We start from the raw sequence: 16,002 nt of genomic DNA, 5'->3' as shown, positions 1-16,002 counted from the left end.
GCTATATTCTATTATAGACTTACCAGACTTGTCATCAAACGGAACAGTCGGCCCTTGTGGCTCTTTCTAGACATCTAAATCATCGTAGTCGATGTGCAATTTTTGTGTGGCTGTATGGGAGACACCCAAAGATGGGGTTTGGATGGTGGAGGGCTTCAGTAATTCTCAAGCGCGTCTGATAACTGCTGGACATCCACACTGCCGTCGACAGCAAGGCTGTGGACGAGTTCCACGACTCTATCGTAAAATTGCCACTCCACATGGCACTCGTTAGTAGGGATACTGGGCATCGATACCGCAGGAGATGGGTCATCGCTCGACATTTTGCAATTCAGTCGTGAGCGGAAATTCGAGAGCTGAGGAGGAAAATTCTTTCTGTGCTGCCTGTGGTGGTTGAGACTGATTACCTATGTATACGTAATGCAAACACGCGTTGTGCCTATGCAAATTCGGATAGAAATACAGTAGAACCTAAGTATAATGGGCAAAAGGGCTCCCAGGACCCAGTCAAATTATCTCGTAGTAAGTTTGATCTAGGGATGAATGGCACTCCGGTATATTAAGTCACGTCAGTCCTATATTTTATAAAGTAATCAAAGGTGAGATTGCCTAGGTAGACTAAATATGGAGAGAATAGTCGAAACCATCATTTTGAAAATTGATGAATATTACTCCTGTAACAGCAAGAGATCATCCTCTGGCTCAGGTTCCAGATGCGGCCACTGGGCTCAAACACGTAGTTTTAAGGAGAAGAGAGGTCCATTTCCTTGACAATATAGGTACAAAAATTCTTCTATAGATACAGCTAATGTCCAGAGCCCTTCGCTCCATGCGCTCCTCCTTGATGATGTGCGGCATGTGCATCAAGCGCAAGTCCCTCATTGATCTTCTTTGTAAGAACACTGACACTCTCAAAATGACTATCAGGATCATTCAGGGACATCCACGGAATAACACCATTATGACGACGCAACTCTGAATCCAAAAGATATAGACCGAGTCCATGCTGCTTTGAGACTCGAGCCACTTGCTGTACAAGATCTCCAAGGTTCTTCAAATGCTTCGCATGTTTGCGTAGGTATCGTGACTCTATGGCTGTCACTAAGGCAGTGTCTTGTTGTTTTTCGGCCAAAGTAACCAACCGCTGCAGATCTTCGAAGAGCTTCTTCTGGACTGTGAAAGCTTCCCGACAGGGTCCAACAGGCTCAACAGGTGAATCTGGGAAATCGATTTTTGGCGCCTCGATGTTGGTGGGTTTCGAGCGTCCTCCGCGAGTGACGAGGTACTTTTCCAACCAGTTCATGTCAAGCAGACATTCCCAGGCACTCCTTTCCCATAGCCTTGTTTACAATCAGTTAGCTTTTCAGCTCATACAATGAAGCGGACAAATATTGCAACTTTTGGATAAACATACATGGCAAACCCGTGTAGAGCGAGATTGCTTCGTGAACAATCCGCCGCGAGCTTTCGGTAGAATAGCCAGCTGGTCAATTCTTGGTGGATATGGCCTCTAACAGACTGCACATATATGTAAGACAAGTTTACTTAAGAAGGATCAACGGTATAGCAAGATCTTACCTCTTCCAGTTCATTTGTAAAGGTAGACGGCCGGAGCCATGTGTCAATGTTCTGGTGTGAAACATCAGAAATGATTGACCCTGCTGATTCGCCCATTGTTACAGTAGTTTTTTAGCACTTTTTAGATTTTGATATTAGAAATTCAAGATTCGTGCAAATTTGAGTTTCTTAAGAGTAGATGGTAGTTGGGTTGCCCACTTTATGTAACTTCAGGACGGAAATGAAGCTCCGAGTGGTTCCAAGGATACCATGACATACTTAGCCACGAACCATAAACCCTGAATGGAGAATGATGTGAGCTATTTGCCAGTGGTGGAAGAGATATGCTTAGAAGACGGGACTAGGAGTCCGAAATGACGCCGTCTCTAGAGAATGCTTAGGTAGGTATCTCAACAAATTCCTATTGCTTGCAAAATGTCGGCGAGTAAAAAGTCTAACTCGCCACAGTAAATATAATCAGGCAAGCGCAATTCAAGTGTCTTGTCTATTCTATTATTGACATCACCATATAACTCCAGATTGATCTTTGATAGTTGAAAATCAAAAGAGTGGCTATACTCAGGTGGAACATCTCCGACCATTGGATTTTATTCAATCAAGTGTAAGATGTCCGAAATCACAGTAGGGATAGACATACCAGATGATTTCAATTTCTAGTTCTTTCTAAAGGTTTTTTCTGCTATATTGGTCCAACTAAGCTTTACCGGTGTTTCGCTGCTGCGATGAGCTTGAAGATAGCTTATGCAACCCTTCCTAAATAGGAAATTTTTAAACCTGTAGTATTCGCTGAAATTTCGCCAATCAGGGGCTTAGAAAAACATGTCACTACCTTCTTTAGTAGGCAGTTTATTCTTGCTTGATCATTTTCAAGCGTACCGCCTCATTGACAATATCCTCCAATCTCTCCATCTTCAATTCCAACAAGCCATTGGCAAACTTCTCCTCCTTTGTGTAATCAGATCCTAACCCCTCTTTGACCGCGTACATGCTAGCTGTTCCCATGGTATAAAAACCACCAAAGTCGCCTTTGTTGATCCTGTCGGTGGCTTCACGCAATTTCTCTTCTGTACTTGTATATATGACCGTCCACTTGCTAGCCGTCGCTCTTTCCAAAGAGGAGAGAATCTCGTTCTGTGTTGTAACTACCGAAGCGACGAGAAGATACTGGTTAGCAGCCCTATCTGGATGTCGAAGGACGGAAATCACTGCTTGTCCCATTTGTTTGGCTGTGATCATGGCGAAGGGTTTGTTGCCGTCGTCCCATATCGTAGCTGTACGGGAGTCGATGTCGTATCCGCAGATTCCGTTCGCAAGTGACTAAGATGATAGTCAGAAATAACATTCTGATTAAGCTATAGACTTGACAGCAACGGAATATGCATACCCAATCGAGTAGAATCGATGTCCCAAGTGCCGTCCACCTGAAATTCTTCGACTCTTTCGTTTTCAGATACTCCTGCACTTCTCTCTTTCCTTGAAAAATAGAAAGTAATTCAAGAACAACATCATTCGACGCATTTGCACCAAATTCAGACGGAAGAAAATGCTTCACTCCAACTCGTACGGCTATATCAATGTATCTCTTCTGGTCCAGCAACGCCGACATGCCCACCACAGAAATAACGACATCTTGACCCCTAAAAGCGGATTCGAGCTCACTGTCTGAAAGATCACTCTTGCGAACATTAACGGTTGGAGGGAATGTGGCATTTTTCAAGCCTAGTGTGAGGACGGTGATGCTGAATAGTCCGGATTCAACAAGGGAGTCGAGGATTATTCGGCCAATGTCACCGGATGCCTATGCCAGTTGTTAGTCTGACTCTATCCATTTAGTGAGGATAGTCTCGACGTACTCCGATGAGGACAACATTTCGAAGTGGAGGAGCCATTTGACTTGTGTTAAACTACGTTCAACGATCAGAGTTTGACTTTGACAAGCACGGATTCCTTTTTGTCTTCAGTCGCAAAACAATAGAAGAACGAGCAGATAGAGTGACCATTTATAAACAATTCCAAAGCACGGTAGTATTTCCACTTCTTGGGCTCATTTGCGAAGCTGGCATCATGTTTATGGTTATGAACGTATCACTAGTGATTGGCCACAGCGGGCGATGCGCCCCTACCCACTTGACAGGATTCAATATATCAATATGATCTATTTATCAGGTGTATGGACTAAGAAATGGGGTTAGTGAGATGAGAGATACAGGCCATTAATAATCAATTTTTGTCAGCTCTGGCTTATGTAAGTTGCCCTAATGAATCTGCGGACATTCCGCTCTATCCAACCGCATCCATTTATCCATTTGGTAACATCCGGGCTATTCCAAAAAGTCGTTACTATCAAGCACATTAGGTCTTTGCACTATTAAAGATGCCACCTAAGGTACTAGGAGTCGGTCCATCATGCAACGAATGTCGCCGTCGGAAAATAAAATGTGACCGCTCTATTCCGTGTTCATATTGTGTCAAGACTGGAATTCATTGCATCTATCCAGAATCCGCTCTTGAGACTGGCGGCCATGAGGATCTGCAAGACCGTATACAGGGCATTGAACTCAGGCTACAATCATTGGAGGGGGGCATATCGGAAATCAAGCAATTGTTGCAAATGAGTCTCGCAAGGCAGCATGAACAACGAGATCTCGTGAAGGCATCGCCTACAAACCACGGAGCTACCGTTTCGAATGACACAACAGATATTGAGATGGTACCATGGTCCACGGAGGAGTCAATGAAACCCCGTCACAGCCAGCCAGCATTTCTCTCAACCGATCCATTGCCGATGCTGAGCTCTCTCCATCCATCCCCGACCATTGTCATTCTCATATGGCAGAGATTCATTGACAGCATTGACTCGCTCTTGAAATTATTCCACATCCCATCCCTCCAGAGACAGATAGTCAACGCAATCAGAGCATTGGATCGGGTGGAACCATATATAGAATGTCAGATGTTTGCAATCTACTATTGCACTGTCGTCGACATGCCATCTGATGACTGTCAGTATATTTTGGGCGAGAAAAAGGGAACCTTAGTTAGCAGGTTCGTGTTTCGACTTATATGGAAAAGGACCTTGCGCTAATTCAGCGGCAGGTATCGGGCCGCTGTTGAAACTGCTCTAGCAAGGGTAGATCTTTTGAACTCACCGAACATTGCGAGTCTGCAGGCATTCGTTCTATATCTTTCCTGTGCGGCGCGTGATGAACAAGGGCCGGATGCACATACACTGATAGGGGTGGCGATCAGAAACGCAATCCGACTCAAACTCCATCACCATGGAACGACTCTTGGCTACCTACCCTTCGAGGCAGAAATGCGGCGACGTCTATGGTGGCAGATATGTGTAATAGATGTCTGCATGGCAGTGGAACATGACACGGAACCAGTTATCCTGGAGAAGTCATTCAATACTCCATTTCCTTCTAATGTGAATGACTCGATGCTGGATCCTGATATGAAAGAACTTCCTGCTAGCCTGACCGGGAAAAGTGAGATGCTCTTCACTTTGCTGCGGTTTGAGATTTGCTATTTTGCCCGCCAGATAATATTTTCGGAAAAGTTCTGTCGCGATAATTTTTACGCGATACTTTCAGCGACCGAAAAGTGCGAGGCTGTCGACGCGTTTCGGTCTCGGATTGAGGCTCAATATTTGGTACATTTCAATACTATCACTGCATTCGCTGACAGGGTTGTTATTGCGGTTAGATCTGTACTAGACACGTTGAAACGGGTGCCTGACGGTTCTAGTACTCATGGCATCCAACTCGACTTGAGAGAAGTGTTTAGAGATATTCGCCATCGGGAGTCAAAATAAGGAAAGGCGTCTGCTCCGATACTGCCGGTATGAGTGTTACTAGCGGTATGTAAATTAAATCCAATAGGATCAAACCCAATTCCGCTGACTGGAATCTCATTTGTCGAACAGACAAAATACCGCTAGACAAAACAGATAGTGTAACTGCGTAAGATATATGCCGCTATTCCCGATATAGAAGCTCGAGATCCCGAAAGTGGATACTTCCCGACATAAGCTCAACCAATAAGCAGCAGCCTATTATCAACCCGCTCTGTGTGGATGGCGACAGTGACATTGACGCGGCTGCCCATTGGTAAATTAGTTCATCGCTGCCTACGATGCTTGTTCTACAACCTCATCCACCATCCTGAGCCAATCCAGTGCTTGTCTCGCGGAAATTTCTCTCCTATTCCGCGTCTTTATCATATCCAAGCCATTTATTCCGTCATCTCTCCACTAGACGGACCTTTTCCCTTTGTTTTCTCCTGTTGTATCGGCTTTTTCGAGACCGCCTTTTCTCGTCAATCTTTCTGCTCTTCAAACAGGGTATGCCCCTTGATTCGCTTGGCATAACTTTCCTCTTCTCCTCTGTGGAGTCCTGCCAGAATCTAATCAGATACAAACAATCTGTCCTATGGCTCGGCTCTTTTGACTTATCACCAAACCTTCTTGCGCTACTCAGTCCATGAGCAAACGGTCTTCGATTTACTTCTTAGGCATACTGTCAACGTCTCCTGCAGACTTTCCATGGCCGACTGACCTGTCATTTCAAAACGATTAATCGGCGGATATCCGGACTCCACGAGGTCGACGTACAACGTATCACACCTCGACCACGCCACCCACCGACAGCTCCGACTCTTACTCATCCAACTTTATCTGTGACTTGTCACCATTCTTCTTTGCTATCACCTACGTATTACTGTTCATTTATTCACCTCTGTCTTTTTTTAACGACTTCCATACGACTTACGCCACAGTCGTTGGCCTCGTGTCTGCTTGGCTTTGTTGTACCGTGGTGGCGTTGGCTTTTTGGTTGCCTCTTTCTAATCTATCAAAACTGCAGTCCAGTCGCAAGTCCACTCAACATATGGCTTGATAACTGTGGTTAATACTGCTGCCTTGAAATTTAAAGCGGATTGGCCGGCCTCGGATTTCGCCATCAACGTATTCGATACTATCCACATAGCCGACTATCTCACCAAGTCCTATTTATAGAATTCGCCCATCTGGCTCAACAACGCATGGAAACTGTGCCGTCCCTCACTCTGGAGCGAAAACTGGACACCACACCTGTACGGTCTGGTGAAGATCTGGACGCCGCACGGCAACTGATCTCATCCGCTAGAGGAATGCGTCCGATTCTAGCTTTTCCACAACAAGACAGAGTGTTGCCAAATGGCAATGAAGATTGGCAAAGCACAAATAAGCCAGCTATGTCGGATACAATGGATATGATGCCGGATCAAACAACCTTGGAGGTTGATCGTATCATGTCGAGAGGGCCACAGCGATCACCGAAACCGTTGGGGCGCGACACGGCTTTTCTAGGACATTCATGCAGGTGAGAAGACATTTGATCTGAGTATAAGTTCAAAAGACTAATAAAGATGTAGCAACTGCGGTACTAAGAGTACACCGTTGTGGCGGAGGTCTCCAACGGGTGCGACAATTTGCAATGCTTGCGGACTCTATCTAAAAGCTAGAAACGTTCATAGACCCACGAAAAGGAATCGAAATCGCCCGCAAATAACAACGCCGGGCCCAAATTCAGATTCGCATAGCGCATCACCGGATCCAACCACGGCTCCAGTTCAAAGCGGCTGCGGTTCTGGCTCAACAGGGTCATGTCCTGGTGGAGGAAACTGCAATGGAACTGGTGGTGCAGAAGGTTGTGATGGCTGCCCAGCTTACAATAATCGACTTTTCAAATCTACTGCCCGCGTATCAAGCCAGCCTTTGCAGGCGCAACCTACCGGTGAAACCGAGCAACCGCCAAACTCGTCAGGGGCTGATTCGAATGTCCCCAGTGCCGAAAATGGTGGAGATTTGCTGGTCGCATGTCAGAATTGCGGTACTACAGTAACGCCATTGTGGCGACGAGACGAGAATGGCCATCCTATCTGCAATGCTTGTGGTGAGTTTCGTGAAATCTACTTGGACTGAGTAAAGCATGCTAATATAATCAGGTCTGTATTATAAACTCCACGGGTGTTATCGGCCAACCACGATGAAGAAGTCCATCATCAAACGACGTAAACGAGTGGTCCCTGCCATGCGTGATCATTCACCAGGTTTCGGGACTCAATCTGAAGGCGAATCTTCCGCGTCTCCAGAAGCACATCCTGCTAGACTCACACATGGGCTCGATCGGCCGATGTTGGCACCACCACCTGTCGATTTCACAGGGTACAACATGAGCGCAGCCGCTACGCTTCCTCATCATCCTGGTCCCCGTCTTCCAGAACTACAATCTACATTCCAGCGCCAATCACACTCCCCAGGCGCGGCTTCTGTTACTAGAGACGGCGACACTCTTCCACCTATTGAATCATCCAATCAGCTCCCTCCCATCATGTCTCAGATGCACCCTACGCAGCCAGCGCGACTCAGTCCTATTTCCTCGATATTAAACCCCGGAGCCAATCCAGCAAATACCAACAAGATGCCTCCAGGTGATGGATATCGGCATTCGCAATCTCCTCCTATTCCGTCCCCCGGACAGTCGGATGCTTATAAGTACGAGCGACGAGTCCAGCTTCAGCGAGAGGCAGAGTTAATGCGAGAAGCACTAAAAGCAAAAGAACGCGAATTGGCTGAATTGGAGTAGCGACTGATAATGACGAGTTTCATGTATATGAATATGTTAGATTATACCCATATTACTGCTTTGATTAGCCGAAAACCCACTTAGTTGAATTGATCACTATATACAGTAGAACTTTGCATAACGAAAGGAAGCCCAGATATCCGGTCCATAGACGAGTCCCCAAGTTAGAATTACGAGAATGCCCTTTGAAGCTAGTCTTTCCGGATCTAAGATCAATGACACTGGTCTATGCCATGTCCTGTCCTCTCCTTCCATGCCATTGTCTACCGAGCTTCTTTATGGCTTTACTCCTTATGAATCATAGATTCCTCTCACCTAGCACATACGACCATAGGGTGTGGAAAACAGGGCTTCCCGTCCGCTCAGCCATACTTAAGCCACACGCCGACTGGTTAGTAGTTGGGTGGGTGACCACCAGCGAATCCCAGTTGTCGTATGTATTTTTGGTGTTTTTACTTCTTTTTTTAAGGGCCCTCGATGGGGTCCTCAAAGGGGATGCCAGGAAACCGAGCCAGGGGCCCAGGTTCGGGTAACTTGGCCACCTTTCCAGCCCGAGTCCAGATCAGAACAGCTTAGATGCCTCTTGTAGATATATCTGAATTCTGCAGAAATCTTTCTTCATCTGCCATAGTTATTCAAGCTGATTATTTATACTTGTAATACGCCCATCACCTTTTGTGCTAGATGCGGTTAGCGCGGTTGTAGAGCTATATAGATAGTATGTCTACTATTACACCAGATAACCTGAAGGGCCTCTCATTTGCGACAGTCTGCCCACCGGATGTCGGCCCTATAACTCGCCTTCTCGCAGTATGCGGCATCGCTGATGAGCAAGGTAGAGCTAACCCAACGGATGATGGTTGGTTCTTCTCAGACTCCTACCTCTTCCATTACCTTTTTTCCCAACTCCACGGGCCATCATCCTCACAGATATAGCTGGCTTGCGAGAAGCCTGAAGACATCGTGCATAAGTACGGGGAGTATGCGCATGAAGATCCTAAGGGAGAAGGCAAAATTGTGCTGGATGAATCAATGCTGCCACAAATCGACCAGAGTGGGAGTCTACGCGTTGTCCCACGACCAGAACCCACGACCAGAACTCTTAGAACATTTTCTGTGTACTTTGCGCGAACAATCATACCCGGCCGTAAATGAAGACCAGCACCTGGTAGTCTTGATTTTCGGCCACGGAGATCAAATGACCTTTGGCGTGGCTCTTGGTGAAAACAAGCCGAATCTACATACTCAGGACGTCAAACGAGCTATAAAACCCGGGACATCTGTGACACTTTTCACGACTTTGTATTTCTCTGGCGGCTGGGTTGTGCAACCGGCGGACAAGCGGACAAGCGGACAAGCATCTTAATGTGGGTGGGATTACGGCAGCTGGCGAAGAGGAGAAGAGCGAATCTCAACCCATGAGTTCCAGTTTCGGTCGAGCCTGCGGGAGTATGATCGCGAGTGCTCTTTTACATACCAGTATTATGACTGAGGAGGAGGATTCATGGAATACTGCTGATGTTCACAATGACTCTACCTACGTCTCGTTTAAGCACTCCATACTCTGTATACAACGCATATAAGCGGTTTGATCAGCTTGCGGATGAAAAGGAAATATGTTTCTCTGCTCGAGACGATTAATGTGAGCTCCACCTCAAGCGTCGAAGCGGGATACCTCTGTCATAAATGAAACTGCGCTGGGATGCGCTGCGGACCGTGCCCACCGGACACTATTAGGAGCCAGGTGCAGATAGCGCAGATTTGATGGCCGAGTTCATAGGAAGTTTACCGACAAGGAGCTTGATGGCTTGCATAAAGCCCTCAGATACCGACTTGATTATCTTGACCTGGCCAACGAGTTTCCTAAAGTCATGGGTGTGACCAATGAGTCCTTCGACGCATATTCATTTGATAGGAACCATTGGAAAAGATCCGAAGAGGTAACAAAGCGTTTCTCAGAAGCCTTCCGGGTGCTGGTCGAGAAGTGTTTAGTAGATCATCCAGTTCAAGGTCATCCTTGGATCAATCCGTCTCTCGGCCTGCCTAGCTACATCGGGACTAAACCACGATGAAAGGCAACGAAGGGTGGAAATAGCGCAGGAAAAATAAACGCAGAAGCGCGGACACTATTTCCAAGTTGTATGGGAGCCAAGTTAGATGGGTGAGGAGATAAATTGTCACGGAGATATGTTGCTTCTCAAATTGAAAAATCTTGGGCTCAAGACACAGGCAGTCTTTCGCGGGTAATGCTTGCCAAAATATTGTCGCTTTTAATACACTATCCCTACGCCGGATTGTATCTCAGCATACTGCTGCAATTGAAGAATGTTTAAAATACAGTAGAACCTGGCTATAACGAACAGAAGGCCACTCAGGGCCTAAGCCCATATACCCAGAAGCAATTCGATTTGGGGATGGAGGGCATCTCCAATATATTAATTCATTTTAGTATTAACAACTCGGTGACTCTTCAGTTCCCATATTAGAGTCATCCAAGCTGATATTAGTGGAAATGCGGAGAGGCATTCCCGTTTGTTATAGCCAGATTCTACTGTACATCCACACCCTACGTTTTGGGAAATCGATACATCCACGCTCCAAGGATAGGGACATACCCTCTTACATGATTCAGGTAGAATATCACTTGGAATCAGAAAAAGTGTAAGTGGATTTTAACGTGTTTATTATCTTCTTTCACCAAACTAACCTGGCAATCACTTGGTTACCACTCACCAAATTCTAGTAAAGTGTTTTATCTTTGCCAATTGAACTGTTTCACTTCTAACTAGTGCTTAGCCAGGTACTAAGTTAGTGGTAAATCCCTGACTGAACAGCCTCGACTTCGACAAGGGTGACCTGCGAATGCTCCAGATGGTCCAGAACAGTTATATCGTCCAATTAAATGACTACCCCGCGCTAATGTGGTTGTTATGGGACTACGATCGGATCTGGGAACGTTTCAACCCAGTGTGCTTTCCTGATCGATCCAGGCGTGAACCCGTCGTTGTGTGATGAAGACGGGTATCAAGAGCTACCGTTTATACGGCGTGGGGTCCGAAAAGCTGATCCCACCATGGGTTATTGCAATGAAAACTACACCAATGCCATGATCCGCATTAATCAATGATTTTCCGAGCTTGGAGGGGGTCTTTTGAACATATGAGCGGGACCGGTGATGCAGGTGTCGATACCAAATGTTCCTTTCATGCTAAACCGCACAGGGGTCCGCATATCGTGCCTTATGCTTTGGAGAAGACAATACATCTTTAATTTCTCAAGAAAAGTCAGACGGCGAAATGTATGTGGGCCATGTGATTGACAAGCGTGGGAAGATTATCACGGCTCGCTTTCGAGTGGACTTGAAGAACTCTATGATTCTGGGACAATATGATGGTGATTTCAGAGAGGTTCTCAAGGAATAGGGTATTCATCATCGGAAGAGTTCAATTGATTATAACTACCTATATTATATATATCAAATAACAAATATATACGATACTAACCTGGCAGAGGGACGGACAATGTTTGACACCAGAGGAGGCCAGGCAGGAGCCACCATGCTTCACAAAATACAGTATCTAAAGAATGAAGCTAAAGTCCGTACCTTTCCCAAGAAATTCAAAAGTTGCTAATCTGGTATACTAAGCCTGGGACGCTCGTATTGACTTGCAACCCATGAAATCTGAGTGGTCAGTGGTCACCATTTACGTTTTCCAAGCGCCTCGTGCACGACGTCGTCCTCAACTCCATCTAACGATGGGAGGATTGGCAAAAAGGCCACGGCTAACGCTGTTTTATAAGTCTCTCCCTTGTCAGCAAATCGTATATCCCATACTGCTGTTCATCCTTCTCTGACGTCGTGCTGGGCGAAAATAATCTGATTAGTGCGAAAAGGGACATATCAGAAAGCAAACCCTTATTACTACCCTCTCGAGATGGCGGGAGCACGGTCAACAGTTCCACCTTTTCACCTAGTGCTTCATAATTCGTTCGACATTCCTGCTGAATACCACGAGAGGCTCCAAGATAACAGGCTCAAAGAGGTGACCCTAAAGGGCGACGTTCACCCGAACGAGCACTATCTCAGTCTGCTCAATCTTTCATCTGGGATGACAGTTTCTATCCCACGGCTCTCACAATCAATCTTCAAGTTGAACCTCGGTTACTTTACCTGGGGGTTCCCGATAGGCTTCCTATCGACGCTGGGTGAACGCCTGCCAGATCTCAAGTGCCTCAGACTCTACCGGCAGAATGTAACTGGCCCCAACGCGGAAACCAGACGTGACGCCCAGCAGTTTCTGTATCTGATCCCTGATCTGGTCGATCTATACCTGTCTGACGTACACGGGGACCCAGACTTCTTTGTCGGCCTGGGTAAAGCTTTCAGGCGTCCTGGACAACGAGGGTTAGTCATCCTGCATGTTGAGTACACCTTTGAAGTCGATATCCATGATTTTATCCTTAAATTGCCAATACCTGAGCTCCGAGAGCTCATCCATCCGGCCATCGTGGACCTGAACTTCAATATGAACCCTAAAGCTTCAAAACCGAGGGGGATTGTGCCCTGGCCTCCGAGTGGAACACCAGGTATACTAGAAGCGCTCGTAGGCGGCACAACAGCACCTCGAGGGTTGAAATATCTTACTCTGACTTTAGTCCAGTTAACATTGGAGCAGCTGAGAATGGTGCTAATGACCCACAGGGAGCTATTCTTACTCCGAGTGGCGATCAGAATGGAACGCCCAGATTCTCATCTGGCTACCCTCTTGGATATCTTAACTCTTTGCCCGATGTTACAGTCGGTGAAGATTGTGGTAATACCGTCAACGCTGGATGAGAGCCATAGTCAGGTATGAGCCGTACATTAGGACATATCCAGGATTATTTCCCTGTCCATATTATCGCTAAACCTTCCCACGTCTAGGTCATGAACGGTCCAAATCGAAATCCACGGATACTGCTGCCGACCCTCGACGACGTGCGGACTCTAGCAAAATCCTGCCCTAGACTCAAGCGCGTGTATGCAAACTTCAGTCGTCTTCCAAGTTTCGGCACGGCTCACTGGTTCCAAGAGGATGGAGTGTGGAAGGGGAGCATTGATATTCCCGAGAACCCCTTTGACTTCACCGTGAATCAACACATGTAGAGACTGTCCGACGGTGTCTTGTAAGGTAAATGCCGCAACCTGCGGCCAATACTATGAGGTGCTCTTCAGATAGTTACTTCTAAATCTGTCGCCAAGTTGTGGCAAAAGGGTTGTCCAAGGCTGTACTGTCATTGGGACCATTTACAGTACAATAAATATTACTGATTGAATGAGATCAGAGCTTAGATTAAGTTTTCTGCTGGATGCACGACCGGCTAATGACCAAGATGGAAAAGATTCCTACTTTTTGTAAATGAGACGTCTCTAAATGTAGTTTGTATTGCAGGACTATTGGCTCTCTATTCGTCGCTGAGAGAATACGTCCATCATTTAATGATTCTACTATGGAGTCAGACACGGCTATGTGGATTGTTACCTCTCGATATACCGTCTCTGCACACCCATGCTTTCATCCATGGATATATCATACACTGACTCGTCTAGGACTGGTAACTCCCATCTCAAGAGCTTGAGGTTCCCCAGAAAACTCATGAATCAGCCAACTATCAGCCTCTGGGTGTCGACCATATGTTGCCTCCATTTCTTGGGGAGGCCCTGGAGACACCGTCTTCTCACTTTTCTGATACAACGGAACCTCTTTGGCCAGGCTATGATGCATACGCCGTATGCAGAACCATATTATGCTCAAAATAAGTGCAGGAGCGGCGATTCCACCAACGACTCCTCCTACAATTGCACCAGAATATACGGAAATATACTACTTGCTTGGTGGCGATGCAATGGACGGTGTTGTCGGAGAGCCGCTAGTCGTGCCATGCACACGCTTCTGTATCAAGGAGTACATCCTTGAATCTGTGAATCTTGCGGCAGGAATAGTGGATATGGCGCTACCGTTTGCACTTAACAGAGAGAAGTGTAAGTTATGAATCAATCTGAACAAGAATATCATACTCACTTCCCCCCTATTCTGTTGTAGATGACTGACGGTACTTCATAACTAGCGCTAGTATTCAATTCATTCTTCCATTCATACGTCGACTAATCCAAAGCCCGAGCAGGCTCAAACGTATTACTGCATGCGCCATTAGCGAGCGAATATGCGCCTTCACGGACCTCGCCACCAAGAACAATCATCTCCGTGCCGCGGTATACTTGGCAAGCACCAGTAAGGCTGTCCCGTCCAATAGTCGGATTCACATTCACCTGCTGCCCCTTGTTTGTATGATTCGAAAGATCGGTGGCATCGATCTAGGTAAATGACGGAATACTGAGGATGTGCACGTCCTCATATGACCGTTGATCCAGCAGACTCCACCCGCCATAGGTCGTTATATGAAACGCACTACCATCAGCCGCCTCAGTGACTACGGCACAAAATGAAGTTCGATGAAAAGGCGTGTCGCCGGATGCTTCCTGTGCTCGCCAGGTGTGCGAGGCAATGTCGTAGACATAGACAGTCAGCCAGTTGGAATCGTACGGCCAGCCTGAGTCGGGGCTTATTCCTGCAGAGACCTGTCAAAAGCAAAATCTTCAGCAAGGCGTGCAACGGGCGTTACTTGCCGGATGCGTTGATGGGACAAAACATACATTCCCTCCTCCGAAGGTGACCAGCATACCCTTGTCTCCCGCCGGTATAAATACCATCGCAGCCGACTCCAAATTCGGCACATTAGATCTATGCGATCCATTACCCAACGTCTCATTTGTCCACAACAGATTCTCCAAATCAGAAGCATCAAACCTGATCATTCCGCCCATATAGTCCGTTCCACCGTAAATAAATCCGAGACCCGACTCAGGTACACTGACATATTGAGAAGAAGTTCGGTTACCAAAGTTGAATTCTCCTCCGGTCACATTGACTTCTTTCCATTGATTTGTTGTGACGTTATATGCTGATAGAGTGTTAGTAGGTGTTTCGAAACCACCTCCGAAAAAATGTAGATGGTATCGTTGGTGTTCCAGATTACTCCTGTTGCGTCGCCGTTGCTTATACGGATTGTGCTCTCGTAGGCAGCACGGAAATTGGAGTCGATGCTGTCGTTATTTAGTAGTGCTTGAGGAATAGATCTCTCAACCGGAAACTGGCTCGTTAGGTTGAGAGAGAACAATGATGAACCTGAGTCCAGAGTTAGCTATTGAAGACACTAAGAAGGCCGGATTATTCTCACTAGGTGCAATCTCTTGACTATTAAACGATACACTGCTGTAGCTACCACTTATAAAGAAGTGTCGGTCATCCACCAGGGAAGCTTCAAGATTGTCAGAATGTATTCATGCCCACTTCGTTAACAGGGAGAAATTGACATACTTTTTGCGCCCAACACATAAAAATATCGCCTTAAGTGCAGAGTGCTTGACGCACCAGACCGGATAATCCGAGAAGCACAAAAGTCCCCGACCTTATTGCATAATGTTCGTGCTATACGACCGCCAGAAGATGTATCAGGATTATTCACATAGTTTCCGGTATAAAAGGGCTTTAGCATAGTTTATAGGTATCTTCGCCTCTGACATGGACGTATATTCCCCAATAAGCGACTATATCCACGCTGACATGAAAGACCCTTTTAGGGCTTCTCAAGTAAAAATAGTCACTGAGCACCTGCATGTCTGATGTCTTCGTTGGCGCGCATTTAACTGTAAGAAAGCAGGCCATTGACTGTTCCCAGCCATGAATGCCGCACA

General features: G+C 46.4%; 7 protein-coding genes across 7 annotated transcripts; 4 read left to right on the top strand and 3 right to left on the bottom strand.

Moving 5' to 3' along the window:
• Positions 1-743: 743 nt before the first annotated feature.
• TSTA_064650 (uncharacterized protein) lies at positions 744-1,748 on the bottom strand. The gene is made up of 3 exons (XM_002340345.1): positions 1,579-1,748; positions 1,415-1,518; positions 744-1,340 (listed from the first exon to the last, which is right to left on the bottom strand). The coding sequence occupies exons 1-3, from the start codon at positions 1,672-1,674 to the stop codon at positions 806-808; spliced, it is 735 nt and encodes a 244-aa protein (XP_002340386.1). The 5' UTR covers positions 1,675-1,748; the 3' UTR covers positions 744-805.
• Positions 1,749-2,424: 676 nt separating this feature from the next.
• TSTA_064640 (uncharacterized protein) lies at positions 2,425-3,467 on the bottom strand (the record flags this gene model as incomplete). The annotated part of the gene is made up of 3 exons (XM_002340344.1): positions 2,425-2,895; positions 2,963-3,376; positions 3,432-3,467. The coding sequence occupies 3 exons, from the start codon at positions 3,465-3,467 to the stop codon at positions 2,425-2,427; spliced, it is 921 nt and encodes a 306-aa protein (XP_002340385.1).
• Positions 3,468-3,952: 485 nt separating this feature from the next.
• Positions 3,953-5,395, top strand: TSTA_064630 (fungal specific transcription factor, putative; the record flags this gene model as incomplete). Its single annotated transcript, XM_002340343.1, has 2 exons — positions 3,953-4,623; positions 4,675-5,395. 2 exons carry the CDS (start codon positions 3,953-3,955, stop codon positions 5,393-5,395), a joined length of 1,392 nt encoding a protein of 463 aa, XP_002340384.1.
• A 1,197-nt stretch (positions 5,396-6,592) lies between these two features.
• TSTA_064620 (siderophore transcription factor SreA) lies at positions 6,593-8,335 on the top strand. Its single transcript, XM_002340342.1, has 3 exons — positions 6,593-6,941; positions 6,994-7,514; positions 7,567-8,335. The coding sequence occupies exons 1-3, from the start codon at positions 6,622-6,624 to the stop codon at positions 8,205-8,207; spliced, it is 1,482 nt and encodes a 493-aa protein (XP_002340383.1). The 5' UTR covers positions 6,593-6,621; the 3' UTR covers positions 8,208-8,335.
• A 698-nt stretch (positions 8,336-9,033) lies between these two features.
• Positions 9,034-10,279, top strand: TSTA_064610 (uncharacterized protein; the record flags this gene model as incomplete). Its single annotated transcript, XM_002340341.1, has 4 exons — positions 9,034-9,509; positions 9,550-9,773; positions 9,855-9,951; positions 9,988-10,279. The coding sequence occupies 4 exons, from the start codon at positions 9,034-9,036 to the stop codon at positions 10,277-10,279; spliced, it is 1,089 nt and encodes a 362-aa protein (XP_002340382.1).
• A 1,863-nt stretch (positions 10,280-12,142) lies between these two features.
• On the top strand, positions 12,143-13,044 carry TSTA_064600 (uncharacterized protein; the record flags this gene model as incomplete). The annotated part of the gene is made up of 2 exons (XM_002340340.1): positions 12,143-12,794; positions 12,869-13,044. 2 exons carry the CDS (start codon positions 12,143-12,145, stop codon positions 13,042-13,044), a joined length of 828 nt encoding a protein of 275 aa, XP_002340381.1.
• A 1,308-nt stretch (positions 13,045-14,352) lies between these two features.
• TSTA_064590 (uncharacterized protein) lies at positions 14,353-15,803 on the bottom strand (the record flags this gene model as incomplete). The annotated part of the gene is made up of 4 exons (XM_002340339.1): positions 14,353-14,562; positions 14,596-14,826; positions 14,902-15,209; positions 15,626-15,803. 4 exons carry the CDS (start codon positions 15,801-15,803, stop codon positions 14,353-14,355), a joined length of 927 nt encoding a protein of 308 aa, XP_002340380.1.
• Positions 15,804-16,002: the final 199 nt, after the last annotated feature.

This window comes from Talaromyces stipitatus, genomic scaffold (genome assembly GCF_000003125.1).
Source record: "Talaromyces stipitatus ATCC 10500 scf_1105507295523 genomic scaffold, whole genome shotgun sequence".
Lineage (NCBI taxonomy): Eukaryota > Fungi > Ascomycota > Eurotiomycetes > Eurotiales > Trichocomaceae > Talaromyces > Talaromyces stipitatus.
The sequence above is the reverse complement of the archived record's forward strand: the minus strand, read 5'-3'. Positions and strand labels throughout refer to the sequence as shown.